General features: G+C 39.3%; 1 protein-coding gene across 4 annotated transcripts in view; it reads right to left on the minus strand.

Moving 5' to 3' along the window:
* The window catches only part of Dmc1 (DNA meiotic recombinase 1), a 43637-nt gene that overhangs the window by 9056 nt on the left and 15807 nt on the right, over nt 1-18774 (minus strand). For 3 of the 4 annotated variants that reach the window (XM_015997833.3, XM_042265471.2, XM_042265473.2), the window contains exons 8-12: nt 16564-16636; nt 12708-12799; nt 11968-12041; nt 11732-11846; nt 10753-10813 (exon numbers count right to left, since the gene is read on the minus strand). In XM_015997833.3, coding sequence (XP_015853319.1) covers nt 10753-10813; nt 11732-11846; nt 11968-12041; nt 12708-12799; nt 16564-16636 — 415 coding nt within the window. The remainder of the gene's footprint in view (nt 1-10752; nt 10814-11731; nt 11847-11967; nt 12042-12707; nt 12800-16563; nt 16637-18774) is intronic. The other variant, XM_076556339.1, reaches the window with a different exon arrangement.

Below are 18774 nucleotides of genomic sequence, written 5' to 3' on the forward strand. Positions count from 1 at the left end.
CAGAACCTGGAAACAACCTAGATGCCCATCAACTGAAGAATGGATTAAGAAAATGTGGTACATATACACAATGGAGTACTACTCAGCAGAGAAGAACAATGACAGCATGAAATTTGCAGGCAAATGGATGGAACTAGAAAGTATTATCCTGAGTGAGGTAACCCAAACCCAAAAGGACAAACATGGTATGTACTCACTCATAAGTGGATACTAGATATAAAGCAAAGAACAATCAGACTGCAACCCATAGAACCAGAGAGGCTATATAGCAGGGGGGACCTTAGAATGACTGTGGCTTATAATAAGTTTTGGTTTTACTCAATTACTGGGCAAGCCTCAATGAAACATTTCACTACTGCTATTAGGATAAGAATTTATACTGTATGAAGCTGATAATAGAAAAATAAATAAATAAGAAAAAAAAGAAAAAGAAAAAAAAAACTATACATTAAGGGCCGTTTGAAAGAGTTTCTAACAGAGAGAAAAATATAAAGCTGGGCATAGTGGCACACACCTTTAATCCCATCACTCTAGAGTTCAAAGCCAGCCTGCCCTACATAGGGAGTTCCAAGCTAGCCAGGGTTAAATAGTGAAACCCTGTCTCAAAGATAAAATAAATTTTAAAAAGAAAGGCAAATATAAGAGACAGCTTTCCAGTTCCCAGTTGAAGTAATCCCCCTGCTGGCTGTTCTGGAAACCTGTCCACAAGCAACACAGTGGAGTTTCTAGGTAAATAGCCAAGATTTTCTTCTTAGCAAATTACTGTTTGCTGTTACTAATGTGATCCCCTGCACACCAGGGAGAAGAGGTGCTATTGCCTATCCTTGATGACTTCAGATGAGCTAGATGGAGAAATTACTACAGGTGTTTCAAAAGGTCTGTGAAAACATATAAGAATGATATTATAGCTATAAAAAAGTTATCAAAATGATTCAAACTTTGAGACTGTATTTAATCAAAATCAAAATGAAATAACATCAGCTTTAACTTTGAATTTCAAGCCAATTTAAATTTTGTTTGCTTTGTCAACAATTCTACACACATTGTATATGGAATGTGTAGCCTTTAACATTTTTATGAAGGTCACCAACACTGACAATTTAATAAAAGATACAGAATCCTATCCAGCAAAATGAACACATATACACATATATATAAAATTTTTATGTAAGTTTAGGAGTGCCATTGAATCTCCCTTCTGACATGCACAAATATGAATAATAACCAAGATTTACTGAGTCCTCACTGTGTTGAAGACATTAAGTCATCTATACTTCACTTTGCTTGGATTTCATATTTATTAATAATTTGGATTAAAAATTGGATTCTGCTAGAGGTCTATGTATAGGGAGATTACACTCACTGGTCATATGAACTTCAAATGTAGTTACATTTCTCTTATCAGACTAGTTTTCTGTCTTTTTGCGGAGTCTTGAGCTAGCTTTATTTAGGTTTCCCCTGAAAGAAGAGTTTTCTGACCCATTTACATTTCTGCTTCAAGGATGAACCCTGAACAGTGGTCATCTCACCAGAATAATAAGGGTATCCCTGCAAAGTCTCGGTGGTGGCAACATGCTAGTTTTCCCTCTGGAAGATACAGCCCTGATGTGTTGTGTGGTTTATGAACTTTAGAATTAGACGAGTTCAAAGTCTGGTTTGTCAGCTCTGTGACCTCAGGAAAACTGTTGAACCATTCTGTTTCTGACTCTTCATGGGAAATAATAATGGTACCAACTGGTAGGACAATTTTAAGAATAAGATGAAATAATTCAGGTAAAGTGTTAGCATAGTGACTACAGCTATTATTTATCTGCTTTCCTAATCTTGACTCAAACATTTACTACCTATTTACCCAGTTTCTTTCATAGCAAAATGGGGGGTAGGGTGGACTCCTGACCTTTTTAGGACTGTTGTGAGGACTCAAGATACCAATAATAACTTACTGGGAGCCACTGTGTGCTAGGAACCATGGCTGCTCACTGATACATATTAGCTCTACCCAGACAGCAAACTTATCACATAAGATATCATCAATAAATGCCAGTTATTATTTAATTAAACAGTTCAATTTAAACAATCATCTTTCAATGAAACATAATCCAAGAAATTTTTTTTAGTATCTGTACTTCCTGACTGCTGCAGCAGTCACAGTCTTGAGGTGACGTACAAGAAGGTGGCATAGCACCCCACATTCTTCCAGAGGGCTTTAATTTACATCTATTTCTGACCAAGCTAACAGCATCAGAAAGCCTCCCACATCCCTCCTATAGCCTTTTACATTTTCTTCTCTTCTCTTTTCTTTTTTTCTCGGGAGAATGAGGGAGCAGGTGGGGGTAGATAGGAGGAACTAAAGGAGGTTCTCCCACTTTGGTTGAACAGGACATAGCATATTCTATCATTCTGATTCCAACTCCAAATTAGCAGAGGTCATGAAGAACAGTTCTGAGATGAAACGGGATAGGATGGGAGAAAACAGTATGACTAAGAAGCATCAACTTCTTTTCTTTCTTGTAGTTTTGTTGTTGTGGTAGTGGTGGTAGTGGTCATGAGGACTGATCCCAGAACTTTGTGCATGCTAGGTGTGCTGGCTATTTTTATGTTAACTTGGCACAAGCTAAAGCCATCTGAGAAGAGGGGGCCTCAAATCAAGAAAATGCCTCCATAAAATCTGGCTGTAGAAAAGTCTGTAAGGCATTTTCTTAATTAGTAATTGATGGGAAAGGGCTCATCCCATTGTGGGTAGAGCCATCCCTGGGCTGGTGGTCCTGGGTTCTATATGAAAGTAGGCTGAGCAAGCCATGGGGAGCAATCCAGTAAGCAGCTCTCCTCCATGGCTTCTGCATCAGCTCCTGCCTCCAGGTTCCTGAGATGAGTTACTGTCCTGACTTCCTTCAATGATGGAGCATCATGTGGAAGTATAAGAGATATGAACCCTTTTCTCCCCAATTTGCATTGGCCATGGTGTTTCTTCACAGCAATAGAAACCCCAAGTAAGACACTAGGCAAACACTCTACCACTAAACTACAATCTCCCTGCCCAAGGAGAATCAACTTCAAAGTCAAAGATATATAGGGCTCAAATCTTGACTTCCTTAGTTTTAGTTGTATGACTGGGCAAACAGTAAATATTTTGAGCTGCTTACTTTTAAGAATTAGGAATATGCATAATACCATCTTAAATTCTGGTCAGAGTGTAGACCCACAGGAATGGGCTAGGACAAGCCAGAGGGACAACAGGACTCTTGGTGCTTTTGATATGCACGGTCGAGGTGAAAATCTGAGAAGGGTCCATTGAGGAGATAAAGGCTGAATGAGACAGAATGAAGAGGAGGCTTTAACATAAGGAAAACGTGGGAAGAAAAGAGTACAGCCAAAGAGAACTTTTAAGAGAAGAGTTGGTTTATTAAAAAGAGTATGGTCATGCATGATGGGGCACATTAATCCCAATACTCAGGAGGCCAAGGCAGGCAGAGTTTGAGGCTAGCCAGGGCTACATAGAGAGACCCTGTCTCAACATCCGTCCCCCACCCCCTGGCCAAAAAAAAAAGGGGGGGGGTATGTTTAAGAAGTTTTGTTAGCCAGGCAGTGGTGGCGCACGCCTTTAGTCCCAGCATTCAGGAGGCAGAAGCAGGTGGAACTCTCGGAGTTTGAGGCCAGCCTGGTCTACATAGCAAATTCAAGACAGCCATGGCTTTCTCAAAAAGAAGAAAGAAAAAGAAAGCAGAAAGGAGGAGGATGAAGTAGTAGTTGTTGTTGTTATTAAATAATATATCCATCCTTTTTGTCTGATCCCAAAATATGCACACACAAAAGTTAAAAGTCCCCCCACATCTTTTGAAATTGGAATTCTTGTTTGGTGGGGTAGAGTGTGGAGAGGTGCAACCACATATTGAGATTGGCTTCACAAAAAACACAGGAAGGTGGAAGAAAGCTGAGTTACATCAGGATCACATGAGAATTACATAAGATTATGCAGAATGGATGGGGTTCAAATAATCTAAACACTTTGCAATAAAATTACTATGCTAGTGACCCTAAACATAGTACTTCTTTTTTTTTTTTTTGGTTTATTTTTTATTCTTATTTGCATTGGCATTTTGCCTGCATGTATATTTGTGTGAGGGTATTAGATCTTGGAGTTACAGACAGTTGTGAGCTGCCATGTGGGAGCTGGGACTTGAACCCAGGACCTCTAGAAAAACAGTCAGAGCTCCTAACCACTGGGCCATCTCTCCAGCCCTTTTTTTATTTTTTTTTTGTTTTTTGTTTTTTTTTTTGTTTTTTGAGACAGGGTTTCTCTGTGTAGTTATTGGTGCCTGTCCTGGATCTCGCTCTGTAGACCAGGCTGGTCTTGAACTCACAGAGATCTGCGGGGCTCTGGGATTAAAGGTGTGCACCACCACCGCCCAGCCAAACATATTACTTCTTATTTAAGCTGACAATGTAAGTCATAGGTTGGCATGCTTAATGAATAAGTTATACATTCACAAACCTACAAATGTTCTGGATGGCTTTTTGTTAAGAAACATGGGCACAACAGAAGTACATGGTGAGGTCATGGTCTCTCTTGCTGCTTGTTTGCCCTCGTGTGCAGCTTCTTGGGCCCATTCTCTGACTCGTTATCTCTAAACCCGTCGACTGGATCGTTGCAGCCCTAACGTCTGGATCTGTAGCCTCATCTAGGAGCTGCTGCTCTGCTGTATCATACAGCCGCTCCTTGCCTCTATAATTTTGTTCTTTTTTAATGCGATGTGCCATCAAGTATAATGCATAGGATACAAGCCTCAATTATTGTCAGTGTACTTGGGGATTCATACCAATTATAGTGATATTTCTCTGACAGGCTCCAGGCGAGCTGCAGCTTGGAGTTCCTCAACACCAAGAAACAAAGATATTTTATTTATGGGAGGGTTTCCAATAGCATTTGAAATCCTTTAGTTTAAAACTGTCCCCCTTTTTTTTTCATTTAGATGCAGTAATTTTATGCTTTACACGAAGACATGTATTTAATCTGTACTGTTATAATTTAATATACTTCAGAGCACACTAATTATAGTGAGCCTTGTTTCCTTACAGCTTGGCTAGGTGGAAGAGATGTTTCACAGCAGACTTACCCAGCAGAAATACTAGGCTTTGTTACCTTCTCTGGCTCCCTGCTTAGTTCTCTTCATTACAAATCTCTCCATTCTGCCTCTCTTCAGTTTCTTCCTTCACTGTCTTCCAGGAGTAAATTCAAGATGGTTTTACTCTTTTTGAAACTTTTTACAAATACAAGAAAAAAGAACCTCTATCTGGCCTAATTTCCACTGATTTCTTTTACCTTGTAACTCTAGAGTGACAGTTTTGGCCTCCTCAGTGTTCCCTCCCAACACCTGAAGGGAGAACAGTGCTCTTTAACTTGTACTGTTTTATCTGAATGCAACCCACTTCCTCCCTCTGAGCCAATGAGTCATTTTCTCTTTTTAAAGAAAGCCTTAAAAATCTTCCATTTCTCTGTAGTTTAAAATTAATCTCTTTGTGAAGTACTTCATGTCCTGTGTACAAAAGACACTCCATAGAGAAAGGATTGCTTTAAACACTCAAGGACTACACAACTGATGATGTGATGTAGGACATACCAAGACTTTAAAATGCTAAGTTAAATAGCAAAATAGACATCGTTTATCTTTCTTCTTTATGGAAACAAAGGCTTTTGTCTCTTTTGTTTGCTAATTAATTCTCAGAATCTTGTAACCTAGTAGATTTTCAATAAATATTTGAACTAATGAATGGTTGGTTTTCTCCTCAATCTTTTATTTGTTTTTTGAAAGGGAGAGAAATTGAACCCAAGGCTTCCCACATGCTAAGCACACATCCTACCACTAAGCTATACTTGCAGTTCCCTCAGTATTTTAGCTTTCTTTTTGCTATTTAAACAGCTGATATTTTCCACATTAGTTTTTTCCTGTAACTAAGTAGAAAATACTCATAAGAGGTATTGAAAAGAAAGAGATAGGGCTGGAGAGATGGCTCAGAGGTTAAGAGCAATGACTGCTCTTCCAGAGGTCCTGAGTTCAATTCCCAGCAACCACATGGTGGCTCACAACCATCTGTAATGAGATCTGGCGCCCTCCTCTCTATATATAATAAATAAATCTTAAAAAAAAAAAAAAGAAAGAAAGCCGAATTCCTACTTTCTCTTAAAAAAAAAGAAAAGAAAAGAAAGAGATAAATCAAAATGCAAAACATGTAGCAGTTTGCTAAGGTAAGCTTTTAAATGCCTAAAGAGGGCTGGAGAGATAGCGCAGTGGTGAAGAGCACTGGCTGTTCTTGCAGAGGACCCAGATTTAGTTCCCAGTGCCCACATGGTGGCTCATAACCACCTGGAACTCCAGTTCCAGGGCATTTGGTGCCTTCTTTTGGCCCTATTGGGTACCAAGCATACATGTGTTACAAATACATGCATGCAGGCACTCAAACATATAAAGCAAATAAAAATGAATGAATAAACAAAATTTAAATGCCTGAAGAGAAGCACATTCATTTCAGCACAATGTAGAGAATTTGCACTGATGTATCAAGTATCTGTTAGTATTTATGCCTGTGTCTCATTTTATACGCACCTAATAGCAGCATTGCCTTGGTTTAAAGTAAAATCACCTTCTTCTGCAACACTGGAGCAATGATTAATTTAGACAAGATTTATTGACAGGTGCTAAAATAAATGGTGAAAGCTTATTGCAAAACATGATATAACATGATCTGAGTATCACCCACAAATTACTGAATTTCCAAGAGGTGTTTTTTGTCTTTTCTAGTGAAGAACTCTCACAAACACCATCTACTTTTGTCTAATTGGCTGTTTTTTGTTTTTTTCAGACAGGGTCTATGTAGATAGAGCTAGCTGACCTTCTACTTGGCTCCTCCTCCTGAGTGCTAAAATTAAAAGTGTGCATTACTACAACTGGCTCAAAAATACTATCTTAATGACATAGTCAAACTTAACATCTTGGGTTTTGGTTGTTCTTGTTTTGTCTTTGAGAAAGGATTTCATTATGTGGTTTTGCCTGACCTGAAACTTGCTATGTAGACCAGACTGGCCTCAAACTCACAGATATTCCTACTTCTGCCTCTTGAGTGCTGGGATTAAAAGTGTGCACCACCATGCCTGGACAAATTTAACATCTTAATAATGGGGCAAACTGCCATGTTGTGCCTTCTAAAATAATATACTGAGAAAGTTCTACTACCACTTAAGATATTTTTCCTGTCAAAAGCATTTACATTTAAAATAATGAGAAAAAACATTCAGGGTCAGCTAGATGGCTCAGCAAATAAAGGTACCTGCCACAAAGCCTGACAGAGTTTAATACCCAGAATTCACATGGGGAAAGAGGAAGTTGGCTTCTGCAAGTTGTGTGTGTGTGTGTATACACACATAAACAAAACATTTTTTAAAAAAAAATTTTAATCAACTTCAAATTGAGGGATACTGAAAATAGTTGGCCTGCTGTTCAAAAATGTTATTGTCGGGCTGGAGAGGTGGCTCAGAGGTTAAGAGCACTGGCTATTCTTCCAGAGGTCCTGAGTTCAATCCCCAGCAACCACATGGTGGCTCACAACCATCTATAATGAGATCTGGTGCCCTCTTCTGGCATGTAGATAGAACACTATATGTGTAATAAATAAATAAATCTTTGAAAAAAATGTTATTGTCTTAAGAGGCTGGAGAGATGACCTAGCAGCTAAAAACACATACTGAGTTCTGTTCACAGCACCCATGTTGAGAGGCTCATAAGCTGATCCAAACATCTTCTTCTGGACTCCATAAGCACCTGCACTCACATATGTACATACGCACACACACACACACACACACACACACACACACATATGCACATGATTAAAAACAAATAAATTGCTGGGTGGTGGTGGTACACATCTTTAATCCCAGCAATTGGAAGGCAGAGGCAGGCAGATCTCTGCGAGTTCAAGGCCAGCTTGGTCTACAAAGCGAGTTCCAGAACAGCCAAAGCTATGATGCAGAGAAATCCTGTCTTAAAAAACCAAACAAACATAAAACCTAAAAAATAAAATAAAAATAAACATTAAAAAAATTAAATGAAATGTCAGTGTCACAAAATCTGACAAGGTTGAGGAGCTATTTTGATTAAAGGAGACTAAAGAGACTCAATAAGTACATGTAATACATGCACTCAGCTGAGGACCATGAACCTAAAACAACCTCTTTACAACAATTATAAAGAGCACTGTTGGCCAGGCGGTGGTGGTGGAGGCAGAGTAAGGTGGATCTTTGTGAGTTCGAGGCCAATCTGTTCTACAGAGTGAGTTCCAGGACAGCCAGGACTGTTTCACAGAGAAACCTTGTCTCGGAGGGGGCTGGGGGGTGGGGGAACACTGTCAGAACAACTAGAGAAACTTGGATATTAGATAGCATCATTGTTGATGTTAAACAGCATCTGTTAATTGTCCTGTGCTTATAAATGAGAATGTCTTGCTTTTAGAAGACATATGCTGAAGTCTTAAGTGGTGAACTGTCAGTGTCTACAAATAACACTCAATAATTAGAAAAAAGAGACAATTCTCAAATGGTTCACACACAAAAAATAGAATAATATGTCAATATACATCAGTGCATGTATATATGGACATACATGACTGTATGTAGACAAAAAAGATTTCACAGATGTGCATACCAGCATGATGTACGAGAGAGAGAGAGAGAGAGAGAGAGAGAGAGAGAGAGAGAGAGAGAGAGAGAGAGAGAGAGAGAGAGAGAGAGGAGAGACAGGAGGAAGGGAGGCAGGGAGAGAGAAGGAGAAAGTGTGTGTGTGTTGCCAGGATATAATACCCATTGGGAAACCTAAGAGAATGGTGTGTGCACTCATTGTGGTAATCTGCAAATTTTCTCTGGTTAAAAAGTTTTCTGAGTGAAAAATAGGAAAGCTTTTAAAAGTCATTATGAACTCAGGGTTATTCAGCTGCTTATTCAGTCAAACATTTTGGATGGTTATAACAAACCTTCCTTTGAATTTTATGCTTTCACAATCTTATTTTAGCTCTTTGCTTTGCTATTCCTTGCCATCTTTCAGAGAGCCATTGTACTCTTATATGTGGGCAAATACTTCAGTAAATTCTGAATATGCATTGTAAGACTGACATTGTTTCTATGAGCAGTAGACTTCTCTTGTGGGTTTTTTTTTTTTTTAAAGATGTCTCTTATATATCTAATCAAAAGCCTAATTTTTGTTTTTAGTACAGCAGCCCTTCAATGTTTCTGGAATGTAAGCTTTATCTGCCTAAGATCATTTTCTTTTTTAAGATTTTTTTATGTGTACAAATGTTCTGCTTGAATGTATGCATGTATGTGTACCACATGCATACCTGGTGCTTGCAGAGGTCAGAAGGTGTTGGACCCCCTGGGACTGGCATTAGGGATATTTGTGAGTCAACCGCTTGGTGCTGGGACTCAAACCCAGGTCTTCTGCAAGAGCAACAAGTGTTCTAAACTGAAGAACCATCTCTCAAGCCCCTAAGATCTTTTTCTTATTGTCCTTCAATACCCCTTTGTCTTAGGTCAAGTCAGGGCACCTAGTACGGATGACAATTGTTAAAATACTGCTTTATTCTATAAAGAATACAGAAAAAATAGGTTCTGAATAACAAATAAGTGCTATGTGCAAGCCAGGCGGTGGTGGCGCACGCCTTTAATCCCAGCACTCGGGAGGCAGAGCCAGGCGGATCTCTGTGAGTTCGAGGCCAGCCTGGGCTACCAAGTGAGCTCCAGGAAAGGCGCAAAGCTACGCCGAGAAACCCTGTCTCGAAAAACCAAAAAAAAAAAAAAAAAAAAAAAAAAAAAAAAAAAAAGTGCTATGTGCAGTTAGTTATGAAGTAACAGTGTACAGTGTAATGAAGTAATCTGAATACACTGTGCCCTCCTGAGTGAGGTAACCCAGAATCAGAAGGACAAACATGGTATGTACTCACTCATAAGTGGATAAAGGACAGTCAGACTGCAACCCACAGAACCAGGGAGGCTATACAGCAGGGGGGACCCTAGGATGACTGTGGCTTATAATAAGTTTTGGTTTTACCCAATCACTGGGCAAGCCTTAGTGAAACATTTCACTATTAGGATAAGAATTTGTACTGTATCAAGCTGATGAAAGAATATGCTGGCCGTACTTTCAGGAGGGGAGGCTAAAATCTTTTTAGATTATGGATTAGCCTATAGAAAAATGTCTGCTGTAAATCAAACAGTGAAGGAGAATATGAATAGGATTCTCACCTACACAACTTAAGTAAAATGTAGCTCTCTGAACAGATGAAGATAGGTTTCTTCTGTATCCCAGAATCTAGTAATTTAATCAATATTTATATGGATAATTCAGCTATTATTTGGCTTAAAAGGGCTTATTGGGAAATGTTATCATTTTTACTATTTTCTACAGAGAAAATATTTTACTGTTTAAAATAACCCTGGCCTTTTGAATTATAACCTGTTTTTATTTTTTAAAAAATGCACCATGCCCATATCAAGGCTGATTATTATTGTAGTTGTTTGGAGATGAGGCTTCACAACATAGCCCAATGTGATTTTGAGTTCACCATCCTCCTGCCTTCATCTCCCAAGTGTGAGGGTTACACGCATGTGATATCACACCCAGATAAGGTTGATTATTTCTAAGTGATTTTATTCTATACTCTAACCTTTTGATAGTAATCTCTGTGAAATACAATATAAGGGCTTACGTCATAGTTGCTCCTGGATCTGCAGTCATTTGATTGGTCACAAAAACAGCAACATTATATTCTGCATCAAAAAATAAAGAAACTAAGAGAAGGCCAATAAAAATTCAAAGTTCGCCGGGCGATGGTGGTGCACGCCTTTAATCCCAGCACTCAGGAGGCAGAGCCAGGCGGATCTCTGTGAGTTCGAGGCCAGCCTGGGCTACCAAGTGAGCTCCAGGAAAGGCACAAAGCTACACAGAGAAACCCTGTCTCGAAAAAAAAAACCAAAAAAAAAAAAAAAAATTCAAAGTTCATTGTTTAGATTTCAGTTTAGGCCGGATGATGGTGGTACACACCTTTAATTCCAGCACTCAGGAGGCAGAGGAAGGTGGATCTCTGTGAGTTCCAGGCCAGCCTGGTCTAGAGTGAGTTCCAGGATAGCCAGGTCTACATAGAGAAACCCTGTCTTGAAAACCAAAAAGCAGATTTCAGTGTAGGAATCTTGTACCATGAGTTCATTTTATAAACAAGCTCTTGTAGATCAGGCTAGCCTCGAACTCAGAGATCCATCTGCCTCTGCCTCCCCAGTGCTCCTAGTAAAGGCAGGTTTGACCACAGCCCAGTTTAAAATGAACCTCAAATGGAATTTTGTTTTGTTTTTTTCAAGACAAGGTTTCTTTGTGTAGCCCTGGCTGGCCTGGAACTCACTATGTAGATTAGACTGGCCTCAGACTGTTTCTGTCTGCAAAGTGCTAGGATTAAAGACAAGTGCCACCATGCCCATGCCCATCTTCCTATTTTTCATTAATAATGAAAAACACTTCAAGTTATCATTAATGTTATAGCAGAATCAATTTTAGTTTAAATAATCATCTAAACTATGAAAGTAATTAAAAATTTTATGTTTCTGACATCCTTCTCAGCTTCTCTTCAAAATACACTCTAACAAACATAGTCAACAGATGCTATGTGACACTGCCATTTTATTTTAAACATCTACCTTCTGAGATTTTTTGGAGTCGTGACAACATCTGGGCCAATTTTTGCTGCCGCTCAGCCAATTCCCCACGGCCACTGAAATCCACTCGAAAAAGTGCCATTATTGAGTCAATGATCTGCGCAAGAGTAACATAAAACCAAACATGCATTTTAAAATAGAAGGAAGATGCCTATTTAAACAGAATAGAAAAGTGTGGTAAACAGCTCTGTCAGTGAACATTATTTAAAAGCTTGTACCAATAGTTTGAAAATGCCAGCTTCTTCGTGAAACTTGGCTGCAACATAATCAAGTAGCTCCATCTGATGTTCACCTGATGGGAAACACAGAAAATGTTACAAAAGCCAGAAGCAGAGGCTAAGCTCATGTATGTGTTTTTGGGAGACAGGCAGATAGAGCTCTTCTTTCCTCCCAACTATACTTTACTAAGTGAAGACTGCATATTCTGCTTGAACATATGTGGCAAATGGTACTTTAGCAAAAAGAATGTTGCTCTAGCTGGTCAGTGGTGGTGCACACCTTTAATCCCAGCACTTGTGAGGCAGAGGCAGGCAGATCTCTGTGAGTTCGAGGTCAGCCTGATCTACAGAACCAGTTCCAGGACAGCCAGGGCTACACAGAGAAACCCTGTCTAGAAAAACAAAACAAACAAACAAAAAAACAAAACAAAAGAATGTTGCTCTGGGTGACTTTAGTTCACTGGTAAAACACATGCCTAGAGTATGTGAAAGCTGGGGTCAAGCCCAGCACCACAGGGGAAAATACCTGACGGTTACTCTACATTTCAGAGACAACAAATAATGAATTTGAAGACATTTGAGTGCCTTGAAAACTCAACAGATGATAACATTTATGGACTAATTTGCAGAAAATTTAAAACAAGGAAAACGAGTGAAAATATTGTATCATCAAATAGTAAATTAGTGTTGTCAACCTTCCCATAACTCAAGTTTAAAGTGCAACTGCACAGGGCTCTTACTAGTATAGGCACGAGCGTAGAGTACATTGTCCAGTACTGCATCGTGGTCTACGTTGAAGCGATCAGCAATGTCACGAAGGCGATCTGGACGGCTGGAGTGTGCCAAGATTAAGGATCTAATAAACCAATTCCAAAGAAAGTCTAGATAGCTATCAAAGGTAACCCTGTGAGCGAGTAAAACAGCTGAGACGTAGCAGTGCGTCCAGAGGCACTCAGATGCCAGTCCATTCCTTAAGGACTGCCAGAGCCTCCTTTCTCTAAGTGCTTCAAAACACCTTAGGGGACAGTGAGAGGTCACAGAGAACGGGAAAGCAGAAATGAAATATCAAGTTTTAAAATAAGTTTAGAAGCTGGTTGTGATGTCCTCATTTTATAAGGACACCGACAAAGTTTTAGCAAATAACTTAGATATTAAATACAGCAGAACAGTTAGAGAGAAAAACTAGAAACTAAGGTTTGTGATTCTCTTTTGTTCACAGTGCTATAAAAATAGGCATATTCTGGAACACTAATGTCACTGAGTTATAATTCGTCACTTCAAATTCTTCATTGGTTCAAAATGCAATAGTTTAATAGTCCACTAATAATGTGTGGCAAAAAAAATATAAATTTGATGACATGAAGTAAAGGGTCAAAAAGTAACCTCAAGGGTCTAAAAGGAACCTGATTTGATTACACAGGTTTTTGTTTTTGTCTTTTATACACCCTCTAAAGAAGTCTGTAGCTTTCTGAAATTAGTAAATTCCTGTATACCCACAAAGATACCATGGAAGATGCTAATAATCACTAACCAGTAAACTACAGAGAGTAATCAACACTTTATTCTCTGGTCTGTAGTGACTCTAACAGTGTTGCAAGTGAAATGAAGAAACAAAAAATGAATGTCTCTAGTTTCATTTCCCTTCTGTTTGCATTGTTTATAAAACATCAACTATTGCCAGGCGGTGGTGGTGCATGCCTTTAACCCTAGCACTTAGGAGGCAGAGGCAGACAGATCTCTGTGAGTTCGAGGCCAGCCTGGTCTACAGAGGGAGTTCCAGGACAGCCAAGGCTACATAGAGCAACCCTGTATCAAAAAATCATAAATAAATAGATAGATAGAAGACAGACAAAATAAAATTAAGCTGGGTGGTGATGGTGCACACTTTTAATCCTAGCGCTCGGGAGGCAGAAACAGGTGGATTTCTGAGTTCAAGGAACAGTCTGGTCTACACACTGAGTTTCAGGACAGCCAGAGTTATGCAGAGAAACCCTGTTTCGAAAAACAAAAACAAAACAAAACAAACAAACAAAAAAAACAAATCCCAAAACAAACAAAAGAGTTGAGCTTATACTAAGGGGAAATACAAATCAATCTATAAGTATTTACTGATTACCACATAGCACTGACCCGTTATCAGTGCAAAGAAAGCATTGTAGAAAACAAAGAGTAATAAGAATCTATGTTCTATGTAAGTTTAAAACTTACAAAATATAAATGTAAGAAGAAAAATATTAAAGACAGTAGTATAGGTTGAGGGACCCCAAGAGAATAACATGGGAGATTTTCCTCCTGAATTTCCCTTTGCTCTCAACTATTTTCTTCCTGACTTGATAAAATCCAGACCGCTAATCTGCAAGAACCACTCCTCCCTCTGTGAGGAGCACCCTTCGCCAATTCTCTCTGAACTCACTCAACTCCAGCTGAGCCCTTCTTGCTGCAGCTCTAAACATTCCACCCTCCTTTCCCAAGTTAGAAGGTTCTTTCAGACTTTTCATGACCAGATTCCTCAGCAAACTGCAAATAGTTTTTGGCTTATTTTTCTTCCACAGGAATATTTTTGATAATAAATTTTACAATAGCTCAGGAATTACAAGATTTTCTGAATTGGATAATTACAGAAAATCAGAAAGAGCAGGCCTTGGTATCTATGAGAGGCTTAACAATTTGTATGATTCAGTAAGACGATGACATGGGGATAGAGAAAGCAAATCCCTTGTAGGATGAAAAGCAACATGTGGATTTCTCTATGACCAGCCAAGCCGACAGTCAAAAGAGAGAGTAAAGCAAAAGGCATTTCAGACATGTCAGGTCTGGGTTTACCACCTTGGTCACCTTCCTGAAAGCAGTGCTTAAGGTGCTTCAGCAAAACAAAAGCAAGATGCTCTGAGGATGGAAGAGGCCTTGATGACAACACAAAAACCTTCATAGCCTAAAGAATGTTAATGTAATATTTTTCAATTTCTAAATGTTTAGAAAAACAAAGCATGTTTCTCAGATGGGATTAGACACTCTCATCTCTTTGCCTCTCATTGTGACAATGCTGAGAAATAAACCTGGTGAAGCAGGCTGGGCTTCAGCGTGAATAGCTTTAATGAAGTTGTGCAGGTCTGGCATCTTCTGAACCTGGCACCTCCTCAATCTCTGTGTAAATCAATTATACATTGCCTCCCTCCCTTGCTGTTTCCATCACCCCAGACTCCACTGCAAATGTTCCCTGAAACTAATTCCCAACTCTAGTAATCCTTCTCATCTGCTCTTTTCTTCACACTTCAAATTTGCTTGCCTTTCACAACCAGACTTCCTCCTACTTTGATTGTACATTCTTCATTTCAGTCCTCTTCATAAGTACAAGCACACATCAAAGTTGTAAGTTATCTCTACCCTTTCTTTAGTTAATCATCCACATCTCTGACTCCACCCTTTCCTCAGAATTTCCCACTGTCATCTGTACATCCTCCTGCTCCTCATGTTCAACACACTACCATGCAACAACAGTTGTCCTCAGCACCATTCTGCTCTCTGCCTAGATGAGACTCAAGGTGGCCTCTCAAACCACTCTCCTTTGTCTGCAGCTGCCCCTGCTAATGCTTCCTGTCCTTTTCTTTTCTTTTTCTTCATTTGTTTGCTTGTTTTTTGAGACAGGGTTTCTCTATGTAACAGCCCCAACTGCCCTGGAACTTACTATGTACCAGTTTGGCCTCGAACTCACAGAGATCCACCTGTCTCTGCCTTGAGTGCTGGGATTAAAGGCGTGCACCGTGCCCAGCTTTTTATTTTTTTGGTTTTTCAAGACAGGGTTTCTCTATTGTAGTTTTGGTGGCTGTCCTGGACCTTGCTCTGTAGACAAGGCTGGCCTCAAACTCACAGAGATCAGCCTGGTTCTGCCTCCTGAGCCCTGGTATTAAAGGCATGTGCCACCGCTGCCCAGCTTCTTTTTGTTTTTAATTGCTTCCCATCTAGATAACATCCCCATTTTTTTTAGATTTTTTGAAAAAATATCTAATTGATTTCAAAGTCCTTCATGTCTTTGACCCAAATCACCTTTCTGGCTGTGTATTCTGGAATACTTTTATATCAATTAAACTGCCATACCCTCTGTGACACAAACAGCTCTGACCCTTTCCTTCTGTATATTTAAGCTCTTCAAGTCTTAAGGCAAAATCTTTGGATATGAAGCTTTAAAAATGATTACGATGCCGGGCGGTGGTGGCGCACGCCTTTAATCCCAGCACTTGGGAGGCAGAGGCAGGCGGATCTCTGTGAGTTCGAGGCCAACCTGGGCTACCAAGTGAGTTCCAGGAAAAGGCGCAAAGCTACACAGAGAAACCCTGTCTCGAAAAACCAAAAAAAAAAAAAAAAATAAAAAAAAAAAAATAAAAATGATTACGATACAATTTCATCTCGTGTATTTGTTTTGTAGAGAAGTAATCAAGCAGTGATGTGAGCGCTGGTCAGCACTGCTGTCCCCTTGGCTTCTGTCATTATTGTTGGTTACTAGGATCACTACAAAAACCATACAGCAAGACACATTCTCTTTTGTAATAATATTGCTCTACCACACTGCCTCAGGACTTGTTTAAATAAAAGGGTTACAAAGTATTTTCTGTATCAATGAAGATAATCTTTCCTCCTGAGTAGCCACCTGCTCCTGGAAGTTGCGCTGTCACTAGGAAACAATTAAAAATTAATATTAACAGGAATGAATAAACTTTGCAGAAATTAGCCTTAAGTTTAGACTGGTTGCAACTCTAGTAAACTTAGTAAAGAATAGTGACCCTTTGGCTTCTAAAAAGATTGCTGCATTTCCACTTCAGTAATCAGTGGTAAACTAAGTACTCTGCCATAATAATAATAATTTAGCTGAGAATTTTAACATCTCTCACAATAGGAAATATTTGGCAAAGCCAATTCTCCCAAGTAAACAGAATTAGAATTTAAATGTTACTAATTTTATTTTCATAATAATCACTTTTTTTTGTTGTTGTTGTTGTTTTTCAAGACAGGGTTTCTCTGTGTGTAGCTTTGCACCTTTCCTGAATCTTGCTCTGTAGACCAGACTGGCCTCGAACTCACAAAGATCTGCCTGCCTCTGCCTCCCAAGTGCTGGGATTAAAGGCATGTGCTGCCACCACCTGGCCACAAATACAATTTATGCTAAATAATTTATTTAGTAACCTTTATGTATGTGTGTACTGTAGGCATGTGTAGCTGTTCCTGTGTGTGTGCACATGTATGTCCACCTTTTATGATTCAGCATCTCTTACTGAATGTGGAACTTATTGATTGTGCTAGACTGGTAGGCAGCAAGGCCCAGGAATCTTCCTGTCTTAGTCTCCCCAGCACTGTGATTATAGGTGTGTGCTGCAGTGCCCAGCTTCTTACAGAAGTGCTATGGATGCAAACTTAAGCCCTCATAATTATGTGGCTAGCGCTTTTCTCAACTGAGCCATTTCCCCACAGCCCAAGCATTTATTTTTTTTTTAAAAAGGTAGGTTCTCGTGTATCCCAAATTGGCATCCAACTGACTATATAGCCAGGATGACCTTGAACTCTGATCCATCTCTCCAGAGCTAAGATTATAGGCTTGAGCAGGTTTATATAGGGCTGGGGATTGAACTTAGGGCTTCATGTATGCTAGACATGATTCTGTCAACCAAGCTCCATCCCCAACTCATATGTATTGCATTGCAGTAGTTAACATAAAGAACTACTTCATACTAGGCATGCACACTATTTCATTTACTTTTCAAAACTTCCCCAAGATTTGGCACTATCATTATAATTTCAGTTTTACTATGAGTACAACTAAAAGGGTAAAGCAACTTGCCCACAGTCATGCAGCTATCAGTGATAGAACCAAGACATTTTGATTCTAGAATGCCGGCCCCCTTTTCACTTTTTTCTTGTATTTGTGTGTTGTGTTATCTTGTATGCATGTTCACATGCGTTAGGGTGCACATCAGAACCCCCTATTAACTACTTTTCTATGTTCCTTTTATTCAAGTAAAAGAATGCAAATCGAATCTGTTAATAAGAAATTTCTTGTTTATTTTGTTTTAGAAAAAAATTATATACTTACTCTTTTTAAAACTTATATTTGCCAGGTGTGGTGGCACATACCTTTAATCCCAGCACTCGAGGGGCAGAGACAGGCAGATCCCTGTGAGTTCAAGGCCAGCCTGGTTTACACAGCAAGTTTCAGTCCTGCCAAAATTATATAGTGAACCCTGTCACAAAACAAACACCCCAATTATTTATTTATTTATTTATTTATTTATTTATTTATTTATTTTAGGGGCACATGATACAATGGCATGTTTGTGGAGGTCAGGGGGCAACTGTGGGAGTCAGCTCTCTCCTACCACCATGTGGGTTCTAGAGATCAAACTCAGTGTTTCAGGTTTGGAGGCAAGTGCCTTTATTATCCACTGAGCCACCTTGCTGGGCCCCAAATTTAATTTTATGCTTCTCTTTAAACAGAATACACGCCACAGGCAGTAAAGTATTCTACTCTTCAATAAATTTTGTCACTGCTGTTTTTTAACAAGGTAGGAAAGATGGAGAGGAAGAATTTGATACACTGGGTACCTCTCTTGCCAATTCACCCAAACCACTTACCTTCTCTGTACTTCATTCAGGTGTTCATAGTGCAGCATGACAATGTACCTCAAACACACACATTCCAAAACTATCTGTGTAACAATGGACTGTACTTAACCTCTTGAGTTTTGTTTCCTCGAACATTTGGTCCACTGCATACGATCATGTAAAATGCAGTAGAGGTCCAGTAAGTGAATGTTCTGA

The sequence above is a fragment of the Peromyscus maniculatus genome, chromosome 20 (assembly GCF_049852395.1).
Source record: "Peromyscus maniculatus bairdii isolate BWxNUB_F1_BW_parent chromosome 20, HU_Pman_BW_mat_3.1, whole genome shotgun sequence".
Lineage (NCBI taxonomy): Eukaryota > Metazoa > Chordata > Mammalia > Rodentia > Cricetidae > Peromyscus > Peromyscus maniculatus.